The 11,719-nt window shown below is 40.4% G+C and overlaps 1 protein-coding gene across 6 annotated transcripts in view; it reads left to right on the top strand.

Moving 5' to 3' along the window:
- Window positions 1–403: 403 nt before the first annotated feature.
- The window catches only part of LOC105007348 (regulator of G-protein signaling 3), a 34,521-nt gene continuing 23,205 nt past the window's right edge, over window positions 404–11,719 (top strand). The window contains exons 1-5 of one of the 6 annotated variants that reach the window (XM_010866246.5): window positions 404–483; window positions 1,742–1,821; window positions 9,174–9,255; window positions 10,731–10,836; window positions 10,954–11,353. In XM_010866246.5, coding sequence (XP_010864548.2) covers window positions 1,807–1,821; window positions 9,174–9,255; window positions 10,731–10,836; window positions 10,954–11,353 — 603 coding nt within the window. In that variant the 5' untranslated portion in view covers window positions 404–483; window positions 1,742–1,806. Of the gene's footprint in view, window positions 484–1,349; window positions 1,822–6,730; window positions 6,886–9,173; window positions 9,256–10,730; window positions 10,837–10,953; window positions 11,354–11,719 lie in introns of those variants that run through there. The other 5 variants (XM_020044595.3, XM_020044596.3, XM_020044594.3 and 2 more) reach the window with 5 other exon arrangements.

The raw sequence follows: 11,719 nt of genomic DNA, 5'->3' as shown, positions 1-11,719 counted from the left end.
TACAGCACACACATAAATACATACCTCTGCGGGCTCTGGGCTGGTCTTCATTTGGGCATCAGCTGCTGGAGCGCAGTGAACCTCACATTCACCATGAATGAGACCCTGATGGAGGATTGCGACGGTGGGGAGGGAGACAGAACCAAACGGGGCATTGATTCAGCTGCCCATCATCTACAGAAATGCAACCAGATGTAGCGAATAGTAGTCTTCTTAATATCAACCGTCCTGCTTTCACCGTATTTTATTCTCTGTCTCTATTTTCCCACACAATCACACAAAGGTTGACACTAGTGTGACTAATCTTCTGACTTTTATTTTGTTCATCTTTCCCCTCCCCGCAAAGCTTTAGAGACTTTTGCACTTCCTACTGTGTCTACTAGGTGATCCATGGCTGGTATTATCTCCGGAGTGAGGAGCTGGGACGAAGCAAGCATCTCAAAGTGGCTTCACGACACCTCACAAACAGAGACGACTCTGCTGGTGAGTAGAGACTGGGAACATTGGGGCCCTGGGAACTTAGGGTTTTGGGCCGGGTGCCTCTGCGGTCTTAGCCTCGGTGTGGGTGGGATTCACCAGATAATGAGGGGCCTGGAAAATGAGTCCAGTTGGACAGATTCCCAAATATCATAATTTATTTTGCTTGCCACTGTGGAAAAAGAAAGTGCTGCACTGCTACAGTGCTACGCATCCAATAACATCTCATTAGTATTTCTTACTTTGCCTATGTGGAATTGATATGTTGCTTGAACAATACATAATTTGTCACAAGGGATTCCATCTCAGGGTGAGCATGTTGATGTGGATGGCGTGCTGCAAGCTCAAAAGCCTGATATTTACAGGAGTTAATTTTTTGTTTTATTTTGCTGATGCTCTCATCCAGAGCGACTTCCAACAGTATGAGCCCAAATGTTCATTCTTTCCACTTTTGGTCCCTGGTGGGATTCGATCCTGCCTCCCTGATGTTACAAGCAATACATTCCTCTGACTGTGCAACATGGCACCAAATGCTCATTTTGTCAACCATTTTTCTCATCTACCTTGACGTGACGGCCTTCCACAAAGTTTGCATAATTGACACCGGGGCTTTGTTAAGGATAATTAATACCTCTAGGGATGGGAATCTTAACCACGGCTGACAATTCAAAGGAGGGCTCAGCCCTCCTCGTTTATACATGAAAGAGCATAGAAGGATGTCGCGTGTGCCTCAACGGCTCATCCGGAACTATTACGTTTGATCTCCTGTGAGTGGAGGGAAAGCAAGGTGGGAAAGGAGGAGTAAGCTCTCTCTGACATGAAGCTGTGTAGAATATGTGAGCGCGGCCAATGGTATTGTGTGTCCCCCGTTGAATGGCTCTCTTTCATCAAGGATATTTCAGGAGACATTTTTACTTGGGAGAGTTCTAATCACCATGGTTACACCAAGGGAGCCTTTAGTGAACGGGATGGGGGTAGGAGTCACTCTTGAGGTAAGAGACCCTGTATCCCTATGAACTGCCGTCTATGTAACCGCGCTCCAGAGCAATCTTCACTGCCTAGAGCGCTCAACACACTACAGCCTCCAACTTGAACTCCGCAACATTACCGACCCGCTGTGGAAAAGCATAGCTGTGCTCATTGAGAAAGTGCATAGACATCTAGTCCGGCTGCTGTTTTCCATCATTGCAACACTGCTGCTTCTTGTGAGCGGAGATGTTTTGGAAGAACCGTGCTTCATGGGACTCTTCGGAATATGTTTCAGAAGCTGCCTTGTCAAAGGATGGTGCTCCGGTCTGCGGAACAGTGCTGCCTACTAGCCCAGAGAATATGCAATGTCTAACAGTGAGTACTTGTCCATATATATCATCTTTTGAGTCAGTTTGAAACAGTGTAGATTACATTGTGAAAAAGTCACATTGATGAATGGAAGTATATAGAATATTAGAATATATAAATGTTTTCAGGTTTGGCAAGTTGGATAAGTTGTAGATGTGAATATAACAGCAACATTCACGCATAACAGTTGTAAAATATTGTACAACGTGCAAGATAAACATACGTAAGTCACACTGTTCTCATGAATTAAAATCAGGTCAAAATATAGGGTTGTCCTGTTCATAAATGTTGAACTACATGAACTTACCTTTGTTTCCCTATTACAATCATAAATATAAAAACAAATCTCTTGGATGTCTGTCTGTGCCAGTGCTAGCCTTTGGGGTCCTTGGGGGCATTTGGTCAGGGGTTCCTACATTACGCAGCAAAAAATAATAAAAACAATACTAGAAATGCAGCACATTTTTTTACATGTGTGGTAGAGAAATTGTCATTTTTGAAGCAAGTTATTTGCAATAATACACATTTCAGCATAGCATGAATAATAAATATTACGATGAAAAGGTATTAATTTTGCCAGAGGCAGATATGTTTTGGAATAATTTCGGTCAATTCTACCCATTTTGCCATGAAGTGAAACACGCATACAGTTTATAGTTTCCAAAAATGTTTTGTTACACAACTAAAAACAGAAAGGAAATTGTACAGAAGTCATGTCTGTACTTATTTAACACATTTTGTTTTTACAAAATACCTTACCCAGACCATTCTCCACACTACTTGAGTGATAGACCAATACACTTAACCAGAGCCAAAGCATTAGAATGGAAGCTCATACGTTGGTTATTATTTACAATTAATTACGTTCCCAATATTGTCCAAGTAAGAGAGGAAGGGTTGCCAGACAGTTTCTAATGATGATAATATTTCACTCAGAATATACAGAATTCTATCTAAATGTAGAGTATTTACTGAGCTATTTATTTGAAGGAACTTAAGTCTTGCCATGACTTATGCCATGTTTATATGATATGAGTGAGAATGACTAACAAAGTCAATGCAAGCTCCCTGGAGGTCAGGCCCCCTGGTAATGTGCAGTGCATTTCTGATTGGTGTTGGGCCATGATAACAACCGGTTTAGACAGCTGGCTAGACTGGGTGCCTTAGGTTGCCACCTATTCAGCCTAAGTCCAATGTCATGGATGATCATCCCTTTCATTAATAGCTGCATCTATGAATTTTTGTGTGGTTTAATTTACCCTGCCCCATTCCTCAACTTTCTCTCAGTTATATTGGTTTGTCATTGGGAACATACTGAGAATTCCCGCTTTTACTCAAGTGAATTTTATATGCGGCAGCTGAGTTAATTTTTTTTAGTAATCAAACATTCATACATGTTTAATTATTAATTGATATGAACTCGCATAATTGAATTAGCCATTTTCATGTCAGTGACACTTGTGCTCAATGTTTATCTCAGTTATGACTAATGGTTTCATTTCTCTCAGGCAGTCGAACGTGATGTGTTTGCTTACTTCTCTTTTTTAGCTTAGAAAAAAAGAAGGGGGATGAGTGGAAATACGGGACACAGGGAGATGTGTGATCGTTTGACCAAACACAGTTTGACAACTTAACAAAACAACAATCCTCCTCTGTTGAAGCACAACCCCCCACCCACCCCCCTTGAAAATAACAAGTTTTAAGCTATTCATGCATAAATGGTGACAGTGCAAATGCTGTGGAAGTGGAAGTCTTCTGTATATTACCCTTAATGTGTTTTCTGTAGCCTGTGGTGACTGTTCAGAAATGCTCAGTGGGTCAATAGTCCCCTCTAGTGATCCCAGTCTGTTTTCAGAGACAACATTTTAAAAGGACAAACTGTGCCCCCTTGTAATCCTGCCAGCAGGTTTTATTGTAAATGTTTTAAAAAAATGTTTTTGCCGGACCAAGAAGAGCAAATGTCTCTTACTGAGTGACTGCCTACCCCTTGTTAAATAGTGTAGCGCGTAGAGAAGCGGCCCTGCAAACTCTAGGTCTCGTGTTCAAATCTCCTCACAGTCAAAACAAATGATGCATTAGGATTTGTTTCCGGATTGACATAAACTTTGCTGGCAATAACCTTCAGGATCTACAATATAGTAAGCCTAATATATAACTGTTTATGGTTATTTTGCAACGGTTTCTGGTGGATTTTCGAAGTACCCATCCGTGCATGCTTTTGGGGGTAATATAGGCTAGATCAAAACCCCTTAGGCAGTAAAAGAGTAGGGGTTTTCACTCTTTAACTTTTTCACATATGAAAGAAAACTGTGTTTTTGTACCATAAATGAAATAGCTTTGGCAGGGACAAGTTCATCTTCAGTCTCGCTTGCAATTGGTACATTTTTATGACTATTCCAAGTAGTAAGTTAGTAGATACTAGTAAGTCTGTTACTGGCTAATAAGCTGTTAAAACAACCAGAGTGGCAAAAGCCAAACAGTTCATAGATGCTATTTGTGGTGGAGGTAAACTTAATAAGAAACGTCAGTTTAACACAATGATTTATGGTGTAAAGATTAAAACTAAATATTCAAACTTGTCATGATGTTAATGTGTGACAAAATGATCTAATGTCAAAAAAAATTCTGATGAGGTAGTATGTCCCAGTTGGTCCCAATACTGACATACTAGCTTACTATTTAAACAAGAAACCAGGCAAGCTTAGTTCAGCCGGCCCACAGTAGAAAGTGTTTTCATCTCGAGATTCAAATTCGGGTTGCCCACATGAAAGGCTGTACATTTACCAGGTGTCAGTATAGCCTCTTGTCTCTATCCTGAACAAATCCTCTTTTGCCACTGGCCGTTTTAATTGTTTATTGGCTATTGGTGAATGACATTGATACAGTTCAACTGAATAACGTTTCTTACGAAGTTCACCTCCCCCACAAATAGCATCTATGTATGGCATTTGCCACTGGCCGTTTAACAGCGTATTAGCCAGTAATAAGCTTTACCGGTATCTACTAACTGACTGGAATAGTCATAAGAATTGAGCAATTGCTAGCGAGTCTGACAAAGCTATTTCATTTCATGGCATGGTTTTATCTTTCATTTGTGAATGACATTTATACAATATCTATCAATAAAGGCGACAATAACTAACTTTTTCATCAAGTGAAAAGACGAGAGAATCATGGAATCTACCAGAATTAATTAATAAATGTTGTTGCTCTCAATAGATTCGAATAGTGCCACGAGAGGCACTGTCTTAACACCACGGCATTACACGTTTCAGCAGTCGCTAGACTCCATTGAGGATTGTGTTAAACTGACTAACTTTTTTAATTAAGTTTACCTCCACCATATTGCTTTTGCCACTGGCCGTTTTAACAGCTTATTAGCCAGTAATAGGCTTACTAGTATCTACTAACTTCCTAGGAATAATCATAAGAATTTAGCAATTGCTAGCAAAACAGATGAACTTTTCCATGCCAGAAACAGTCACAATATAACTATACAGTTTCAGATAAGGCTTACTATAACATAACTACTGTATGTTACGCCAGCAAATGTGTTTGTCTATCCTGACCCAAAACGCATGTACGGATGTGTACCTCAAAAATCCACCAGAAACAGTCGCAATATAACAGTAAACTGTTTTATTTCAGGCTTACTATAATGTAGATATTAACGGTTTTAGCCAGCAAAGTTATCATTTATACGAAATAATTAATAAAGTGTACTTTGCTTTGCCTGATAGGCAATACGAACTCGGGACCTATAGAGTGAGTGAGTCAGTGAGTCAGCCAGTCACATCCGCTTACGCGGTCCGGCAAAAACAGTACATACTTCACCACCATCTGCCAAGTATGTATAGCACCGTGGCATAGTGGTTAAAGATGCTGCCGCTTACACACTGGGGTTTGAATCCAGAGAAGGCAACAACATTTATCACTTTTAATTCCCGGCCAGCTGAACTAGGCTTGCCTGGTTCCTTTTCTGGTTAGTTTCTGAAGACAGATTGGTATAAAATATCTGGTCCATTTTTGGCTCTTGACATGATGTTGGGCAATCACCAGATGGGACTATTTTCCCATTGAACAATTCTGAAGTCATCCTAGGGTACCGAAACCCACTGTTATTCAGGCCACTGCAGTAACATTTTAATTGCACTTCCTCCATCTCTAACTCCACCTCCCCCCTGTCCGGTCGCCAGCCACTATTCTTCCCAAGACTTCAGGCAGTATGAGGGTTTCTCCCAGTCTCAGAGACAAAGATGGGAAGTAGCAAAAGCCAACAATAGTGGCTGTAATAGGAAGCCAGGGCCATGGAGAGTTTATGATATATATGTTATTTGATTCCACTTACAAGAACTGTGGGTTTTTTCAATATGGCATCATCCCGTATAGAGGCCTTGTCAGCCCACAGTGGAAGCTGGTCAAACTTCTGTTATCCGTTCCTTCCCTTCGATTCAGGGATTCACAAATTCTCACTTCTTTCTATTCATTGTTTTCTCTTTGTTATATTGTCTGTTGTTCAAAGTATTATCATTGTACTTTATAAAGTAGAGTAATTTAAACCTCACATGAACCAACAATTACAGAAAGGTGTGTATATCAGAAAATCGTCTCTAGTACAAAGCTTCCTAGTCCTGCCTTCCTTTTCCAACCCTGATTCCTAGGAAGGTGACGAAGAGTACAGTAATTGGAAGTGTGTGTGTGTGTTGACCTGGTTCACACCAGACTATGGCAAATGTGCCTTCAGTGGAGGGACACCCGTGTGCGAATTTTGTTCAGGAAGTGTGTTGGCTTATCAAGCACAGACATATTGCCTGGCCATAGGTTGGGGGGGTTGGAAGGTGGTTTCCTGCTATTCTTCTGCCTTGCTGGCTTCCCATGAGTAGATATGCTTGGTTCACAGCATAGTCCAGTAAAGTTGGCTACTGGACCCGCTTCACAATCTAGTGATTGCACTGTCTGAGAGCATACCGACTAACATGCTGTCTGCAGTGTGTATACAATAATTCAGCTGAAGCTATGCATACCATCCATGGGCTGTGCAGGATCTGCATCGGACGGAATCTCCCTAAGGTTTGTGACAGCTACCATTTTTAGGCCTGTCATAATGGCAGAGTTAGAGGAGATTTGGGGAATTTCAGGGCAAAGTGGCAGTGTGTATGGAGGGAATGACAGCTATGTTGATGTATCACATTTAATTTAGCAGTGCTCGCTCTGGAATGCTGCGTATATGACACTGATTCTGGGCCGGTTATACGTTTACCCCCGCTAATGTTTAAGGTTAGGATTGGGGAGGGGAGGCTGATCCTAGTTCTGTATGGGAAACTTGACTCTGGAACATGCTGTGTAAGGTTTACTATGTTTTAATTAGATTGTATTTATAGCTAGTTACACTTATGCAGGATGCCGTCAGGAATCCAAGGGCCCGGGATGGAATGCATCGTTTAGGACCCAAACTGCAGGCCAAAATGTTTTATAGTCATGATATTCCTGTCAAAAAATATATTTTAATTCATTAAAACATTCCATGTTTTTGACACAGGTAATTTATTACGTCACATCTTTTCAATTCATAACCTACTCAGTCACAATCAGCCATTACTTAACTACTACCCATATTTAGACATTCTCTTTTAGATTTCTCCTTCCATTTCCATGCTCCTAGTTTTGGTTGCATGTTGGCAATGTATTAGCCAGATAGCTACTGTAGTTAAACAAATGTATGTTGTTTAAATTAGTTTTTTTTTTGCACTAGGTAGCATTATTTCAGTAAAAAAAAACAATGACAACCTTTTTGCAATTACCAGTCAGAAAACAGTCGCTCTATCCTACCTAGTGCAGCTTTAACAAAGTTGCGTTGACGCCGGTGTTAGGGTATCACTCTTATTGTCTGTAAGTGTTAGTGTCTCTGATTGGCTGTTGGTTGAACAAACCATTTTTACAGAAAATGGTTGAATCATAATGAAAAAAAACAAACAAACATAAAAACGTATAAAAAAACAGCAAAGAGAAAAAACTTGAATACCTTCATTAAAGCAGTTATTTTGTTACATAACTGTAACTTTCTCGATAGTACTGAATATTAACATTGACTGACTAATTAATAATTATATTTAAGCCAAACAAATGGGCCCCCTGGGCCCGGGACAACATTCACAGTTGTCCCCCCTTGTCAGCTTCACTGACTTACGTCATTATTCTGGATGGTGCTGTAGAGTGTTCAAGAAGTCACGCAAAGACTGCTTAGAGGAATGTTGTTGATTCAAAATTCAGGAATATTATCTAAGCTGTTGAGTTCTTATGTATCTCTGAGATTTTCAATAATTAAACAAGAAATTCTAATTTAATATGTACGCATACATAAGCAGGAGCAAGCAATTTGTGATTTATATTTCAAAAGATAACCAAAGAGGAATTTGTATGTTTACAGCAAAACAGGGGAAGCTTTTCTGAAGTCTGTCGACATCTTTGATAGGCATTGAGTTGCATTTTGAAGACCTTTCCCCAACCAGGACTGCTTTCTTGGCACTAAGCCAATCTAAGCTATGGGAATTCATTGCAATGCTACTGTATTTAAATCATGTCAAAGATGCTTGACTATCATGGACCTGAGTCTACACAACCGGCGCAATAAGGCTTTAATTTTGCATTTTAAATTGAACTAGTGCTTCTGGACTATCCAAATAATGTCCACTGTCTGTACTGATTGTCCAGGCTGTGTTTAGTAAGTAAAAAAAAAATCTGGACAGTTCCCATGTGGCCTTTGCAAAGGCCTTGCTAGTCAGATCTCCCGGCAACCGTGGGCTGTTTCTCTGGCTTCTCCACTCTTCAGAGTTTTTAATATCTCTTGACTGCTTGAGGCCATGGTATTAAAGCTTTTGTCCTGGGAAAGCTCCCAGGGAGTCCACTTTTTTTTTTCCTGTTTCCATAACAAAGAATTCTGCATGGTTGCTGCTGCCTCTGCTAGTGGCTGTAAAGAGGTCCAATGTTAGACTTAATGTGTGTAAGGTTTCTGTTAGGCCTTGTGATTTTTATAAGAAGCTGATTTTCATACTGGGCTGTTATATCCCTGTTGACACTTCACTCAGCCAGCTATAAGCCTTGATAGATATGGACTAAGATTTTATTCCAGGCTAGGGACATTGTAATGAAAACAGCTCAGAATTAGTTATGAAATGTATGATTCAGGGCCCGTATTCCTTAAGGATCAAATATTGATATTTAGATAATAATAAATAGAATTAACTGGTACTAGATGTTCACTTCAGAAGTCTAAGACACTTTATGAATGGGCATCTTGAGATACTTTTGTTACACTTTCTTAATGCTTAAGAATTGCCTAACTTTTCTGGCTTTGCCAGGTGACTATCCTTCGGGGTAAAGATGGCTTTGGCTTCACCATCTTCTCAGACTCACCTGTGCGTGTTCAGGCTGTTGATCCAGGTAAGTCTGAAAGATTTATTGCTATGTGTGGAAACATTACTTCCAGTGTAACTCCCTTACTTGGCAAGGTATATACCGTCATAACAAAGGAAAGTTGGAGAGGTTTGGCTATTGCACTCAGCCTTTATTGAGCCCTGTAAATTCCTTCAATGTGTGAATCTCCACTGTATAATTTGATTAGTGAGAGACTTTGGTAGTGAGAGACTGAATGCATACGCTACTCTGATTTGGTTTTAGTTTGGCTGGTGGTTATAGCTTGGTAGAGTGACCAAATGGTGGTTTGTTCGATCCCAAGCAGTCAAGCATGAAGAAACTACAGATGTTTCCATAAGCAAAGCACAAAAAGGTACATGTATACCCTAATCATGACACCTTTCTGAAGGTATCTCAGATTGAAGAAGGGGGGGGGGATGAAAAATACAACCTAAAGGTAGCCACTTTCAACAGCATTGCAAGTTTGCAAAATGTAATGCTGTTGAGCAAACTCAATCGCGTTGTAGCCTAACAATTAGTATTTTGATATTAACCACAGCCAAAGCAATGGCTACTCTTCCTGAAGTCCAAAAATATATATACAAAGACAAACGAATACACATTTTCTATATACTATAAGGATAAATAAATAGCTAACAACATCATATAAACCCAATAAAAATACACAGTCACACCGTTACTGTCTTCATTGAGCTACAAGGTGTTGTCACAGAATTCACTAATTATTTCTAGTTTATAGTGCATGAAAAGGTGAGATATGCACTGCATATGTTTCCAATTCACTAATAAAACACATTCGTACATGAAATGGAACAAATCACTGCTTTTTTTCAGTGGAATGTGTATCCCACCCCCTTTTGGGCTTTTTCACATTGTTGAACAAATTGGGAGATTAGGTTTAGGTATATAATTGTGCTTATGACTTTACCTCGAGAACAAACCGATTGGGACTACTGCAATTGCTGAATTTGCCTGAACTTGTTCCACAAGTCTATAAGCCTTAAGTGCCCCCCCTCCCCCAAATTTTAAAACATGCCTTGTGCAGGTAACTTGTGATTTGTCCTATTATAACAACCACTACTTCCAGGTAAGAGTCATTTCTGCTTCTTCGCATCTATGGTCTAGTGGCAATTGTTATGATACCAGGAACGGAAATGTTGCAAGATTAAATTAGTAATTCAGTTCTTGTGGCTGTGACCTTTATCCTTTCTGGATGAAGGTGTTTATTTGGTTTATTTGGTTTAGACGATTGGCCAAATGTATCTCAAAGAGGGGGTACGGATTTGTCTCCTATCCCTGGTTCTGCCAGTTCTGAAGTAAGAATCAAATCTGGCTTGGTTGAGAGGATACATCATTAGTTTGTAGCTACAGGATGAGCATTATATTGAAATATTGTTGGTATTTTTATTGATACCTCTTGTTTATATGTCATTGGGTTCATAATATTATGTTGAGCTGTTCTTCTTGTTTGTGTGTCTCAGGTGGTCCAGCTCACCAGGCTGGGTTACAACTAATGGATACTCTTCTGCAGCTCAACGGCCTACCAGTGGAGCAATGGAAATGCGTGGACCTAGCTCATGCCATCAGGTAGTCTATACGCCTAAGGTTTAAATCTGCCTTAGCTGAACAAACTGCACATAAAGCAAAATATGTCTCCTGTCAAATGTGTTTACAATGAATCAAACTGTCCATCTGAATTCACAGAAACTGCCAAGGCGAGATAACCTTAGTGGTATGGAGGACCGTCCCTTTAATGAAGCCTTATTTTGAGGGACTGATCCACAGGCCGTCGTATAAGATGCCTATCAGCGATGCCATGGTGGCTCCGGTAGGGAAGAAACAAGACAAGACCCCCCCTCTGTTGACCCACCCAGCCTGCGGCAGACGTAGCGAATGCAAGCAAGGGCCTGGATCGGAGGTCAAGGGTGGCCTCGGATCCTTGTGGAGGGATAAGAGAATGGACAAAAGGGAAGAGGGCTATAAGGGACAAGAGCCTGACTATGGGACTGCAAAGACCAGGACTCGGACCCTCAAAGGCACCCGGGTGACCTCATCAAACGGCGACAACTACATTATCCTCTCCCCTGTGGACGCAGGAAGCCAGGTGATTGTATTGACTCATGGCAAACATGGTATACTGTGAAGATGGGTTGAAAGCACAATATTTGTTGTTACGTTGCACAAAAGGACATTATTAGGTCTAATGATTGTGTCGCGCTGAACTGCACGTCCCAAGACATTTGCTCCAATTCAGGTTTTGCATTCAGATTTCAACATATTTACTACTACAACATCTGGACTAAAACATAATTACTACTAAAACACTACGTGGGACTACAGATGGAAATTAGCCCTTGGCTATAATCCGGCATTTTTACATGCATGTACTCCATGTCTTGTTCATTAACATGCACTGTCCCAATCAAATAAAAAAATAAAAAAATAAATAAGGAAACACGTGAAAGCCCAA

Source organism: Esox lucius, chromosome 13, assembly GCF_011004845.1.
Source record: "Esox lucius isolate fEsoLuc1 chromosome 13, fEsoLuc1.pri, whole genome shotgun sequence".
In the NCBI taxonomy this organism is placed as follows: Eukaryota; Metazoa; Chordata; class Actinopteri; order Esociformes; family Esocidae; genus Esox; species Esox lucius.
Note: the sequence above shows the minus strand (reverse complement) of the source record. Positions and strands in the feature narration are given on the sequence as shown.